Here is a 14,922-nt window from a genome sequence, read left to right as displayed (position 1 = left end):
AGTTTGTTATTTGAACAAATAAAGCCACCAAATAATGCAATTTAAAGATTGTAAGCTTTCTGAGTTTCACTTTATTCTAGGGAAAACAGGCTAGGAGTTGAATATTATGAAGTAAAGCTTATATGGAAATAGATAATGTTCATTTCCAGAAAGGACACTTTAAGAAGAAAAAGGCAAAAGTATCACTGAATGTAAGCTTTCCTATAGAATTGTTATCAATGTTGTTTGGAAATTTATGTTTTATTTGACATTATTTATAGTTTTTAGAGTTTTTTTCCCCTGTTGTAAAAACATACAGGTAAGATTGTCGTATTTCAGATAAGTCTGAAATACTTACATAATGCTGGAAGTTGTTCTTACCTTTTGGCTAATGAGATTAACAAATTAATTAATTTAGTAGCTAGTTTGCATTTCATCACTAATTTACAGTATGTTCAAATGTAGTAATGGCATCAGTGAAGTGTAAACTGTAAACAGCTATAAACAAGCATCTTTCTTCTGCTAAGGGTCAGTAGTGAAGTAGGTCAGAAAATTTAGAGTCCAAGTTCAGTTACGATTATCGTAGATCATAGAAATACAGTTTTGCATGATATTGTGAATTTAGATCAAGATATTACCTTCCACAGAATATCCTCTTTTTCACCAGATCAGGGGAAGGAGGTTTCAGATCCTTGTGACTTTGATTCAATTAGGCTTCTCATTTCTGATTTCTTTAAGAATCAATGAATACTAATGTCAGTGTTTCCTCCATTTCTAGTCCTGACTGACATATAACAATGGTTAGGTCAAAGATTAGCAAGAGTTTCCCCAAAACCCAAAGCGTGTTAATATTTACTTCAAACACTAATATAATATATTCAGTGAAAACATTTTAGTTAGAATTATTTGGATATTAGTTACATTCCCTTTTTTTTTTTTCTTTTTTAGAGATGAGGGGGCCTCACTCTATCACCCAAGCTGGACTGCAGTGATGCCATCATAGCTCACTGCAACCTTGAATTCCTGAGTTCATTTTTATTCTTATTTGATGAGACCTAATGGTAGTAACATTGTTTGTAATTTCCATTTCAACTACTTTGTGATCCATTTAGCCCTTTCTGTCATTTCTGTTACTGGAAAGGGGTCTTGATCCAGTCCCCAAGAAAGGATTCTTGGATCTCAACCAAGAAAGAATTTGAGGCCAATCCATAGAGGGAAGTGAAAGCAAGTTTATTAAGAAAGTAAAGAAACAAAAGAATCGCTACTCCATAGGCAAAGCAGAGCATAGGCTGCTCAGCTGCTTACACTTATTGTTACTTCTTGATTATATGCTAAACAGGGAGTGGATTATTCATGAGTTTTCCTGAAAAGGGGTGGGCAGTTCTCAGAACTGAGGGTTTCTCCCCTTTTTAAACCATATAGGGTAACTTCCTGATGTTGCCGTGGCATTTGTCAACTATCATGGCATGGGTGGGAGTGTCTTTAACATGCTGAGGCATTATAATTAGTATATAATGAGCAGTGAGGAAAACCAAAGGTCACTTTTCATCGCCGTCTTGGTTTTGGTGGGTTTTGGCCAGTTACTTTACTGCATCCTTTTATCAGCAAGGTCTTTGTGATCTGTACTTTGTGCCAACCTCCTATCTCATCCTGTGACTAAGAATGCCTAACCTCCTGGGAATGCAGCCCCCATAGGTCAAAGCCTTATTTTACCCACCTCCTATTCAAGATGGAGTTGCTCTGGTTTAAATGCCTGACACGTCCACTTTAAAGAAATTACCATTTTAGCATTCCTTTTTCATGTTGATGTTTGAAGATGTGGCTTATATTTCCTTAAATTTTTCCCTTTTACTTTGCAGCCTCCTGTTTCCAGTGAAATTTTAGATTTTTTTCTAGTAGTTCTTTTTTCTGTTGGCGGTTTCCTTTGAAATTCTTAGCCAGTTCCTCTCTTTTAAGGGACTCCAAAAAAAGGTCTATCTTTCGACAGTTTTTAATTGCTTGTTTGGCATGATCCCGATTTCCTTCCTTTATATCAAATACTTTTTTCTTTTGCGAAATTAGATATGGTTTTTTATAGCCTTATTTACTATATGTGTGAACCGTTTACCTAACAGGAAGAGCTCCTATCTAGATATGAGAACTATAATCCTCCAACTAAGTAGGATTTAGATAAATGGATTATAAAGGCACGAAGGAGTTGACACCACTTACTAGGTTAAAGTGTGCTTTGTTACTGTTTGACAGATACATAGTTCACATTTTCTACCATATTGTGTGTGCCAAAAAACACATTGACCTATGAAGATAGTAGTGGCTTAGAAAGAGTAGTTCCAACCTGTTGGGTAAATAATGCACTTACCATTGTACCAATAAATGTTGTCTGTATTTATTATTTATAGCCATTTGGGACCCTTAAGCAACAAATACATATAGTACATATTTCAACACCTGAGGAAATCTTACTCATCCTTTCATCTCCTTCCTTTTCCTTTGATTGTCATGAGTCTCATTCATCAAAATTCTTAGGTTCTAGATGTTCAGATGTCCTTCAAGTCATTCACTTGTTCATTCACTTACTCATTCTTTTTCTAAATTTGATAAATATTTTTTCAGACACTTGTTAGCTAGTAGGCACTGAGGATCCAAAGATCCTTAGAGGTGCTCACAGTTTGGGTTTTGTGGATATCAGTGAGAGAGGGAAGGATGTTGTTTGGTTGGAAGAGGGAGCTGGGCAGGTAAACTGACCATTTCAATGCAGTACAGTAAGTAATTTAAATAAGCTATCTTTGGATCACAAATGAGGGAAAGCTAACTGCCTAGGGAAGTTAGGGAAGATGTCCTGGTGGAGAGAACACTTCATTGGGCCTGAAAGAATGAGTAGGAGTTTGTTGGTTGAATACTATGGTGTGAATGTATGTGTACCTCCAAAATTCATATGTTGGAAATTAACTCCCAAGGAGATTGTATTAAGAGCTGGGGCTTTTGGGAGGTGATTAAGGCATGAGGGCTTTACCCTCAAGAATGGGATATATCTTTTTATTAAAAAAAAAAAAGTCTGGAGAGAGCTGTGGAACCCCTCTTTTGCCTTTCCACCATGTGATGGTACAGCATTCAACTCTTCTGGGGGATGCAACAATCAGGTGGCATCCTGAAGCAGAGAGCAGCCCTCACTAGGCACTGACCCTGCTGGTACCTTGATCTTGGACTTCCCAGCTCCCATAACTGAGAAATTAATTTCTGTTGTTTATAAATTTCCCAGTTTTGGGTGTTATAGCAGCATAAACAGACTAAGACAGGGAAGAAGGGTAAAATGGGCTTGCCAGGTAAGGGAATAGCAGAGATTCTGAGTTGTGAAAGACTGTGGATGGGATCAAAGATGGAATGAAGGCTGGAGCTTGGAGTGAGTGAGGGGAGGGAGCACGTAAGGCTAAAGAAGTGGATTAGACCAGGTTGATAAGAACCTTCTGAGAATAAGGGCCTTGCTAAAGATTTTATTTTGAATATGACCTTTAAGCAGAGCATTGTATGACCAGATTTGGTTTTTAGTAAGTAATTGTAATAGGATTATGGGGAATGGTTTGGGACGGATAGAGTCTGGGTCAACAGGACCATTTCGTAGGACTTTGAAGTAGTCTAAACAAGAGAGGTCAACACAGGGCTGTTAAGAGGCAGAACGAGGATTTAATGCAGATCTCTCTGCCTCCAAAGCTATGCTTTTTCTACAACTTGATGATTATTACCAACCCCTCCAAGGTGCACATAAGTGATGGCCCATTTAGGAACCTGTTCTAAACTATTGTGGGTTTTTTCCCCTTTTTCTGTTTTTCTTCTGTATGATCTTGAATCAACATTATGATATGAACCTAGTCTCTCCCCATTTTTAAGGAGGGGATTGTCAGTTCTTAGTACCTCCTTTCAGGACTTTTGCTGAAACCTGATTAAAGAATACATTAGCACCATCTAGTAAATGGGAGCTACAAGTCGCCCTGATCTACAAAGTCATTCCAAGGTTATTTGTTACATTATGTGGTTTTAATTTTTTCATTGTAATATCTTTTCAATATATAATAAAAGTCAGTAGAAAATTGGGCTTCATATGGAGAATTTAACAAAACTTTCAGAACTTGGCAGAGAAATAAAAGTTTTCATTGAAATTTACCTCTCTGCTCTCCACTTCTCCACAACTTCACCAATGATAGGAAAAAAAGAGGACATATATGTTCTCTTTGAAGTTTGAAAATTATAAAATATATTTTGATGTTGAAAAAGCATCATATTTCTCTTTTAATATTGTTTTGAATATGTTAAAGTGACAGTGCTTATATTTATATAATTAGAAGTTCTGTTGTTTTGTAATAGCAACTTAATAGAAAGCTGTAAAAGCTTACCTTTTTTCTTGTGATTCACTTGACAGAAACAAATTCCGTCATTTTATAATTATAATTATGTAATTTTATAATTATATCAAGATGATATATGTAAAATGTGTAAGTGAATTCTGATATTTTAAAAATTTAAATTCTATCTCCATCTGGTATGTGAAGAAGGATATCTTTATTCCTTAAGAAATAGGAACCATTAATTCTACTTTTATCAGAAATTATTGCAATTTTATAGACTTTTGGATCTTTGATATGAAAGTATTAGCTTTAAAACTTATCACAGTAAACTTTTTTTTTTTTTTTTTGAGATGGGGTCTTGCTCTGTTGCCCAAGCTGGAGTGCAGTGGCATGATCTCGGCACACTGCAACCTCCGCCTCCTGTGTTCAAGCGATTCTTCTGCCTCAGCCTCCTGAGTAGCTGGGATTACAAACACTAAATTAAAGCTATACCTTTACTTTCTGCCTTTATGGCTAAGAGACCCTCTAACAGTATACAGCAGTTAAAATGTACATCTGATGTTTAGTAGGATTTCATCAACATGCCGAAATAGTCAGGTACCAACTAAGTTTTACTAAGGATCTGATGACCATGAATGTTGTTGGTTTGATATCTAGTCTAACTTCTACACAAAACCCCAGAGATAAATTTCAAGTGGCTGATTTAGCATCGGCATCTGCAAGCTGTATAAACCAAAGGAAAATGTTCATATATCTTTAACTGAGGAGCTGGAACATCTTGCTAATCAGTTTGATAAAATTTAGTGCCAAGGTCAAGTATTGATGGGCATATTTTTCTTTTCCCTACTGAGTATTAACACTTGTGGAAATAACATAAGTTATACACTGAGGGGAAAAGGCCTTCTTAAATATAACTAGTAGATATTGCTGAACACATTTCATATTTTTGATTGCTAGCCATTTGTACCAAGTTAGTGTTCTTGGTATGACCATCGGAAACCAATTTTTTAAATGCAGAAAGGGAAATTATTAGGAAAATATCAACTCTCAGAACTGCTGAGAATGCTACACACAGGCTCAGCAAGCAAGCAAGAACTAAGGTAGGTAAGGGGGCTGGATCTTGGGCATAATCCATGAAAAATCTTACTGGGACACACTACTGGCCTCGGGCCTTGCCAAGCCAGGACATGTGATGCTGCCACTGTGCACTGCCATCAATCAATGAATGCCATTGCCACCAGAATGGATTCTGAACCCTGTCTTGATCCTTTTGTTACTTACTTGAGATTTAGGTTCTAGTCTGGAGTATCCACTTTGATTAAGTTGGAACAGGGAAAATCCACCTCCCTCCAGTTTCTGTGGTGGAAAACTAAGCCCTATCCCTGGCAGTCTTGGAATTAAAATAGGAAAGATGCATGGATGCTGGGGAGCCCCAAATAATAAATGTCCATAACTTGTAGGGATGCTAAAAGATTTGGAATTATTCAGTTGCAATATTTATGCTATATTTAAAATGGTATGAGAGTGGTTGGTGTTTTAAGCATGTTTTTCTGAGAGCCAATGAAGAAGAGAAAAAGCAAGTATATTTGCCAGAAAAATGGAAGGTCTGTTTAGATTTTGGTAGGTGGCAGTGGAGTGTACAGGGTAACGTCGGGGGCAGTTGGTGAAGGAAAGGGCAAAATAAAAAATGGTGCACAGTTTTCTGGTTTGGGAGCTTAAATTAATGGAGGTGGCATTTATTGAGATGGGGACTACAACAAGAAATATTACAGTTGTTGCCAAAACAAGTGTTGGGAGTGGGGTTAAGATGATCTCCCTTGTGGACACTTTCTATTCAGTGAACCTATAGGACATTTGAGAGATGAAACATATATAGTGAGCAGACGAAGATTTGGATATACAGTTTTCAAAATGAACTAAAAGTAAAGAATCATGAGTCACAAGTGTATTGATAGGAATTTAATTCTTGGAATTAGATGAGATTGCCCAGGGAGAGTGTAATGTAAGAAGACAGCAAGACTTAGAACAACTCATCATAGCTTTTTAAGAGATAGGCAGAGGTAGAGAAACCCATAAAGAAAACTGAGAAAGTTTGACCTACGTTGTAGGACGAAATGCAAAATAACATTTATTTTCTCTACTGTGACTTTGTAAATTTCACGTTGTATTGAGGACAGTGGTTGTAGTGTGTATCAAAATCACCTGGGTTGCTTGCTAAAAATTTGATTTCCTAGACTCACCCACAGAGATTCCTATATAGCAAGTACAGAATAGTAGCCAGTTCTGTGTTAACAGGCATCCAAGATGATTCTAACATAGGTGATTCTTAAAATATACTTTGAGAAACACCTTTTTGGAAAACAGTGTGAAATGGCTGAAAAAACAAGGCTTTAGAATCAGACTTTCTTAGGGTCCTGGCTTTTATTCTTTACTCTTTGTGTGACTGTGAGCAAATTGGTTGAAGTTTGTTTTCCCATCAGTGCTGGGAATATAATATGTCTCTTCTATTGTATAGAATTATTACCAGGTATATATGAGATATGTTCTATTAAGTTCTTGATGTATAGAAGCTCAGTATATGTGAGTTGTCTTTTTGACAGCTTATAAAAACCCCAGAACACAGCTGTAAACCTAAAAGCCAGTGAAAAAGTAGAAGGAAATTGCTCTTACTAGCCTTATGCATTTTGTTTTGTAGGAGATCAGAGACAACTGCTTTTTACCTTGAACCTACTGAATTAGGATTAGTGTAAAATTGAATTACTGTTACAATAGATTTCATTGTCTAGTTTTTCCTGGCAGCCTTCAGTTCTGTAGACATTACATTCAAAGCATGATAGAGGTTAGGTTAAAGTGTGAAACAGAAGCTGAGACAAATGTAATAGAGGAACAAACACCTCAGAAATTCTGAGGGTATCAATGTGTTACAAAAACTAACATTCAAAATGATACTATGTTAAGAAAACAATGTTATGTTTAAAAGACTTGTTTGTAAATTTAGGGAAGGATATATTTTCGAAAGCTTTGCATCACAATGATTAACATTTTAAAAAGTTTTGGCACTTAAAGGAATAAGCTTTTGCTATTTGTGAAGTTCACCTAGATAAAATATTAGTCTTTCTAATGTTTTAGAATATTAGAATATTACCCAGTGCTGGGTAAATGGACTTTTTAGCTTTATTTCCTATTTGATTGGCATTTTACTATTTTTGATAATTTTGTCAACAGGTACCCTTGAAACTATCCCAAAAAGCATTGTGGAACTAATCTATATGTAAATTCTTATGACTTACCATATAATGATGAAGTTTCTCTCACCAGAAGAGAAACTAATGTGAAAGGAGAAGAACAGTGTTGTCTTATAGCCATGTCTGCCCATTTCATGTCTTGAACTTCCTGTCCTGTATTGGCTAATTGGAGATATGGCTACTTCATGGTTATGGTTCTGCAAAAGCTATTAGAAAGAGTTGTGAGTTTCCTCTGTTCTCTTCAACCTTTCTGGGCCCATACCCCTGCCTGACTTGGATGTTTATATAAGTGTTTATCCTCAAATACAATCAATCAGTTGGATAGGTCTAGATATTAGTTTCTTTTTATTATTTTTGCTTGGTTAAACAACAGCATCCTTTTGTTCTGCAAAGTTAGGTCTTTCTTTGATTGAATGAAGTTTTCTTTTGTTATATTATGTCTTTGGTTATTGGCATTTATTTATTACTCTTCTTCCAGAAAACCCATTTTTCTTATGTTGTATTTTTTTCAGCCCTCCATATTTATCATACTCCCTTTTGCCCCTTCCACCTCCCTTTAGTCTTATTTTCTATCTGCTGAGTGAGCTTTTCAAGGTATATCTGATCTGGTTTTCCACAATGTTAGTTCTACTTTTTATTACTTCTAATACATCATTTGTTTTGCTGCTGCATTTTCCACTTCCTTATACAGCCTATTTGTTCCTAATTTTGCCAGTTTCATTTTAATTCCTACTTGTCTCAGCCTTTTCTCTTTTTATTTTATATTACATTGTTTCATCTTTCATCTCTTTCAGAATCTGTGTGTTTACTTTTATAAAATATGCAAAGCAGTTGGCTAAAGTTTACTTCCATTTCGCCTACTTTGCTTGTGCTTTCTACTTCTCAAGTGCTACGTTATGTTTCTGTTTTACATAATATTTTTATGGCATCTGTATTTGCTGTTCCTCTTTTACTTATCCTTGAACAAGTACATGTCTATAAAATCTGAGATGCTTACCTATAAATTGGCTTTGTGGCTTCTCTCTGGTTCATCTCAGTAGAGGCTGATACTGTCCTCCTCTTGGACTGTAACAGAAGTTCTGATACATAGCCCCATAGCATATTTCTAGGGAGTTTGGCTAAAATGAATCTGCTAGTCTAAGTTGGGGTTGCCTAATTTTGCTGCCTGATTTCTTATTTCTAGATTATTAGATAATCCGGCCCAGAAAGATCTGTTCCCCTCAGCTCTTCCAAACTAAATCTTTGTAGTGCTGATTTTACATCTCCACGTGTAGACTCCCACTCCTCATGCATTTCCACCTCCATTCAAGTTACATTGATGAGAATTTTAGACCGAAATTGGAGGTAGAAGGCATAGGTTTTAGGCCAGATGGACCTAGTGAGTGGAGCAATCGAACCCTTGTGCAACAAGGGAACAGCTTTCCTCTAAATCTGGTCCCTGAAAATTCTCTTTCTTCTGGAGAGTTTAAGGAAATCTCTCAAAATTGTCCAGTATGGCTTTGATATTTTGCCTGACATTACTTCCACTTTTTGTCATGAACATTAAGTTCCTTTTGCAATTTAGTAGATCATTGGGAAGGTGGTGCGAAGGATCTGATAAGGTGTTCTAGCTTTTATCTCAGCAAACCTATAATGCTGCCTGGCTTGTTTCAAGTGCTCAGTATCAATTTGTCAAATGAGTGAGTGAATGATTTAGTCTTTTTTTGAGAATTTTACAAGAAACCAACCATGCTTAACCATTTATCATTTTAATACTTTTTTCCCAATAGTTTCCTAGTTAGGTGTCTTACAAAATATATCCTGGGAGTACCATAAAATATTCTGTGAAAAAACAATTCCACAGACAAATAATTTTTGGAAATGCTAAATTTTTTCTTTTAGAAGTTTAATTAGTATGTAAATGTACTATGGGCCCCAAGAAGGCCTAAACTAACAAAACCACTTAACTCTGTTTAATTCAGTAAAACGTTCCTCAAATTGATTTGATCACAGAAACCTAGTAGTATCTTTGGGAAATGCTGCTCTAATCTTTAAAGTACTGTGTAGTTTTTGTGAAAAACATAGTTTATTGTAGATTTTTTTCATGAAATAAACTTTGATTGTTTCTTTAGATGTTCAGAGAGATGTAAATTATGACTAAATGTGATTAGAGTTTCCCACGAACTGAGATTTTTTTTCTCATTTGATATTTTGAACAAGATATAATCTCTATGACCTTTTAAAAATGTCTGTTAGTTACTTTAGGTATTTAGCTTGTGTATTTAAGAAAAGGTGCTATATCTTTTATTGGTACACTGAACTGAAAAAGCACACCCCACAACATGAAAGCATTTCTGTATTTACCCTGAGCTCAGTAAAAGAGTTTGTCCCTACTCATGGTTTTAATATTGTTTGTTAATCTAGGAAATAAACCTATAGCTGTGCAGTTTTTCTATCAAAATGGTATAACTGGGTGAAGTAGAAAGGTTGACTGATTTTATTTTCAGTTTCAGAATGTTAAGTCTTTTGTTATATTCCCACTTTATTTGTCTTTAAAATAATATCTGACCAAAGCTCTAATCATCTTTTGCCTCTTTATCATGTGAGATTCAAATGTGCTTTACTAGTTCAACTGTAAGAAACTTTCCCTCTTTTTTTGGTAACTAATGCTTCTGTACTTGCTTTACCACTCTTCTCTATCCACAGTTTTTTTTCCCTTCACATCTTTTTTGTAACTGGTAGTTTAGTTTAGTTTCAGTTTGCTTTGTAAAGTTAGGGATAAATTTGTACTAAGTTAGGAGACCTTTTTTAAAGAAAACTTTTGTTTTAGAAGCTTCTTTTTGGTGGTGTTGCTGGGGAGGGGTAGGTGAAAGGAGATAACAGTAAATAAAGCTCAACAAATTTTCAGCTGGTCAGATCTTCCCACCAGCCAACTAAATCTGAAAGAGCCACAGGTTTGTGGTGGGTTTGTCTAGCAAGTTCTAAGTTCTAGTTCCTGAATTTTCCCTACCCTAGAGTGTCATGTTTCCATACTTCCTTCTGAATAAGACCATGATCTGCAGACCTCCTTCTTAAATCAAATCATCCCTAATACTTACATGTTTCAGAATTAAAAATAATTTCTAAAAACATTACCTAAGCATTGTATTACTAAAACAATATAACCAAAAAAAAAATTATTTCCAAGAATTGACGAAGAACTTTTAAATAAAAGATAATTGAGCATTAATATTAATAAATGAAATTCTAACTGGTTTTATCTTCAACAGACAAACAACAGAAAGGTGAATTTGCATTAGATGGCTACAGTGTCAGAATGAATAACACTCTAAGAAAGGATGGAAAGAAAGATTGCTGTTTTGAAATCTCTGCTCCTGATAAACGTATATATCAGGTTGTACTTTTTATGTTGCCTTGAAATTAAGTTGATAAAATGTTTTGATTTCATTTATAGAGACGTTGACATTTGATTAATACTCTCCTTGACATGTTAACAATAATAAAAATAGTGGTGTTTAAATACATTATGCATTGAACATTCATATAAGGGGAATTTTTTTTAAATTTCGGATTAGTTCAAACGCTATCTTCTTGAAAAAGATAAAGAGAATATATAACTTATCGATTACTTTCCATGTTGCATTTATATCTGATAGAACTAGGTGATCTTCCAAAAGAGTTACATAGCAGAAAGAGTAAAATTATCAAAAGACAAATATCAGAGTGATAATACATATTGTATTGCTTAGGAGTGTGGGAGAAAATGAAGGTAAAGGTACACATCAGCTCTGCAATTCAAGAGCTATCAGCTAGGCTTCAATATGGAATGTATGTTTAATAAGTTTTAAATATCTGAGATTGCAGTTGAAAGCCAGTTAATTAAGTTGTCAGGTAGTGTGCTGGAATCTGACAAGAACATTTTTAAGAAAACTGTATCCAGCAGTCTAAAGAAATTCATGGGTGTCTTCTAATTGTCAAGGGCAAATTTTGTTCATCAGTTCTGTCTTTGACATTGATGAAGAGAAGCAGCTTTTTTTCCTGCACAGCTGCCAGCTGCTGATCAGAGTTTCAAATTCATCATCCTCTGCTTCAATTGCATAAATTTGTCAAAATTAACTGTACATTATAAGAAGCATCCTTGCAAGAAAAGTTCCACTAGACATGAAAAGAATTACTAATAGTCTTAAATAAATGGTAAGAATACAACATACCTTTCATTTCTACTGTGGTGATTTTCGTTTTTATTGTTTATTTTATATTAGTTTACAGCAGCTTCTCCCAAAGATGCTGAGGAATGGGTACAGCAGCTGAAATTTGTATTGCAAGGTAAGATAAATCAATTGAATGAGTTATCACAGTCTTTAAATACTAAATAACAGAGTAGTTTGGGTTTTCATATACAAAAACTTATTGACTTCTGTGAGAATGACCAAGTGAATGTGACTGCTATTTATACAGACCACTTCAGATTTTAAACAGCATCTTTTTTGTAAGTACCAATTGGCTTACCTTAAAATTCACATATTTACAAAACAATTTTAAACATGATTTTAGTTAAGAACATAACATGTAACAATATTGTTATTTTGTAGGGCTGCATTTATTTATGAAGTATAGTTTTAAAAATATCTTCTGCATTCTTTTAAAATTTACGTCATGAAATGTGTTTTATAGATATGGAATCTGATATTATTCCTGAGGATTATGATGAGAGAGGAGAATTATATGATGATGTTGATCATCCTCTACCAATAAGCAATCCACCAACAAGCAGTCAACCAATAGATGATGAAATTTATGAAGAACTTCCAGGTATTTACTTTCTGGTGATTCATTTAAAGATTTAGGGCTGTGTGTGTGTGTGATTTGTCCTCAAATTGACAACTTGAGTAGAAAATGATGACCTATTGAGAACAAGGACAAATAGTATCTTTAAAACTCTATTTTACAAAAAGGGTTCTGCTTGAGATATTTCAAGTGAGTAGATGTAACTTATAAAAAGTGAATGAAACATTAAAATGAAGCAGATACAATACTAATCTCTTGGGACTTTTGGCTCATTAGCATTGTTTATGCTACATAATTTTTTAATTAAAAAATTGACTTGCCTTATAGTTTGTTCCACCAACTCACACATCGTTTTTTATTTATACATCTTGGAACTTCCATTAACCAGAAGTTCTATGCACACCCCATATGTCATCAACTTCTGCCTCGGATTTCTCCTTGCTTGTAGTATATTGCATTGTCTTGGAGGAATGTTGTTGAACTATAAATAAAGGCCTTCTGAGGCTTCAAGTCTTCCTGTTGATATTTTAGCATCAATATGGAATAAAAAAGTTTTCTTAGTTTAGTGTTTACATGCCTGTCTTTTATATAACATAAAATTAATTATCTATTAGCTACTTGACTTGTGGCCATGAGGATCAATCTAAAATAAAAAGATAGACATCTGAAATTTAGGAAACATATGAAAACATTTAGGAAATAGTTGTATTGCTAATACTGTAGGTTGAAATGAGCTTTTTTGGCTATTAAAAAAAATCAGTAGTTAGAGAAGAAAAAGGTATTATAAGCAATATAAGCAAGATTTAACTAGTACATCTCATGTAGAGCGACCATTTTGCTCTGAATATAACAATTTAATGATGCAATGTAAACCTTTAAAATTGATTTCAAAAATACTTAAAATGTTCCAAATTAATGTACAAATGTCATTTTCAATACAATACAATATAATAACAAGAGTATGGACTTTAGAATATAAAAATTTAAATTCTGGCTGTACCATTTACTAGCTTAGTGACTTTATAAGTTAATTTCTTCATTTATCAAATGGAAATAGTATCATTGGGAGGGGTAGGTGAAGTGATTTATTGAATGCTCTCAGCATAGTGCTTGATCATAGCAAACCCACAATTAATTGTAACATCACCATCATTTTTGTTTTTATTATTGTATCTGGTGAATTCTTGCAAGTGCTTATGTGGTGGTACAGTAATGGTTTTCTAACCAAGTAAAAAGTAATAATTTTAACAATATTACAAATTTAAGGTATAAAAACTATGTATGCATCCATATATTGTCTTTTACTACCCCAGAAGATTAGTATAAAAGTATAATTTTATGGGGAATAGAGATCTGTGTATTTCAGTTATTTAGTAGAGTTACATGTTTATTAACACCTTCCTTTCTGGAAGGTGGAAATGGCATCTACTGTAGCATCAGTTATCCTCAAGTAGGGAAGAATATTCCCTAGCTGCTTGTTTTTAGTCACATCATATCATTAATACAATTATTTTAGTATTTAAAAACGTTTAAAAGAACTTGTAAGAATGTATACTCATAAAATGGAAGAGTGGAATACATTTAAACATATTACTGTCATTACATCCTTTTAAAACCCTGCAATGAATGTGTTACAATTGTTGAAATAACTGTTAAGTTCTGTATTTTTTCAACTTGGCTATTCTCTCCCACCCCTAAAGAAAAAAAAAATTAATTAGGAATAAAGAGCAAATATTCATAGTTATTTTCATAACAAAGACCTAAGGAAGATCTAATATAAGTAGCTTGAAATTTTAAAAATATGAAACATCTTTTATTTTCTCTTACTACAGATATTATTCTTCATTCTTCCTCACCCCCCCCCCGACCCTCCCCTCCCCCCACCACAAACATAATTGTTGGAAGTAACTGGTTACTTTTTAAGTAGTGTTACTTCTTGCTGTGGTACTGGGAGAAATTTAAGCTGCCCTGGGATTTATTTGCCCCTGCTTGGGATCCCCAGTTGCTCTGCAAAGTGATTGAGCTTGATAGAGCCTGCAACTGTGCCCCTGGGAAGGAAGCCGTTGTAGGCAGCTGTGGAATGTCTCGTTCCCCTTTCTTCCCCGGTGTAACTGAGAGCTGCTTCAACATCTGCACAGTTCAGCAAGTTTGTCAAGTTTGTGCCAACAGCTACAGAGGGAATTTTTCTAGTAAAGGCCCTAAAGGTGTCTCAGAGTTAGAGGTTTTGTATGATTAAGTATCTGAAACTAGGAAGGTAACTTTTTTAATTTAAAAAATTGTCTCTCTTTCAGGACAAGAATTAAGCTTTTTGCTTTCACTTCTGTGAAATTTGAATATAATTTTGATAGAGGATTTAGAACAATGGAAGAGCAGTAAGCACATTTACATACTATTGATATTTTTCCAGTTCTGTTCAAAGAACTATGTATCTCTGATACCTGACTGGCTAAATTCCCAGAATTAAATAATACTACAATTTCAACACAATTTTCTGTCAATTATTCATTGTTGAAAACTAATACTCTTAGTTGAAAGATGAGGTATACAAATGTATTTGAAGAAAAATCTAAGAATTTAGCATGCTACTTTAA

At 34.4% G+C, this 14,922-nt stretch overlaps 1 protein-coding gene across 5 annotated transcripts in view; it reads left to right on the top strand.

Annotated features, from left to right (window-relative positions):
• Positions 1-14,922, top strand: part of SKAP2 (src kinase associated phosphoprotein 2) — a 209,691-nt gene that overhangs the window by 138,630 nt on the left and 56,139 nt on the right. For 4 of the 5 annotated variants that reach the window (XM_021935945.2, XM_021935941.2, XM_021935942.2 and 1 more), the window contains 3 exons: positions 10,813-10,937; positions 11,806-11,869; positions 12,218-12,355. In XM_021935945.2, coding sequence (XP_021791637.1) covers positions 10,860-10,937; positions 11,806-11,869; positions 12,218-12,355 — 280 coding nt within the window. In that variant the 5' untranslated portion in view covers positions 10,813-10,859. Of the gene's footprint in view, positions 1-4,749; positions 5,420-10,812; positions 10,938-11,805; positions 11,870-12,217; positions 12,356-14,922 lie in introns of those variants that run through there. The other variant, XM_021935946.2, reaches the window with a different exon arrangement.

This window comes from Papio anubis, chromosome 4, assembly GCF_008728515.1.
Source record: "Papio anubis isolate 15944 chromosome 4, Panubis1.0, whole genome shotgun sequence".
NCBI classification, from domain to species: Eukaryota; Metazoa; Chordata; class Mammalia; order Primates; family Cercopithecidae; genus Papio; species Papio anubis.
Note: the sequence above shows the minus strand (reverse complement) of the source record. Positions and strands in the feature narration are given on the sequence as shown.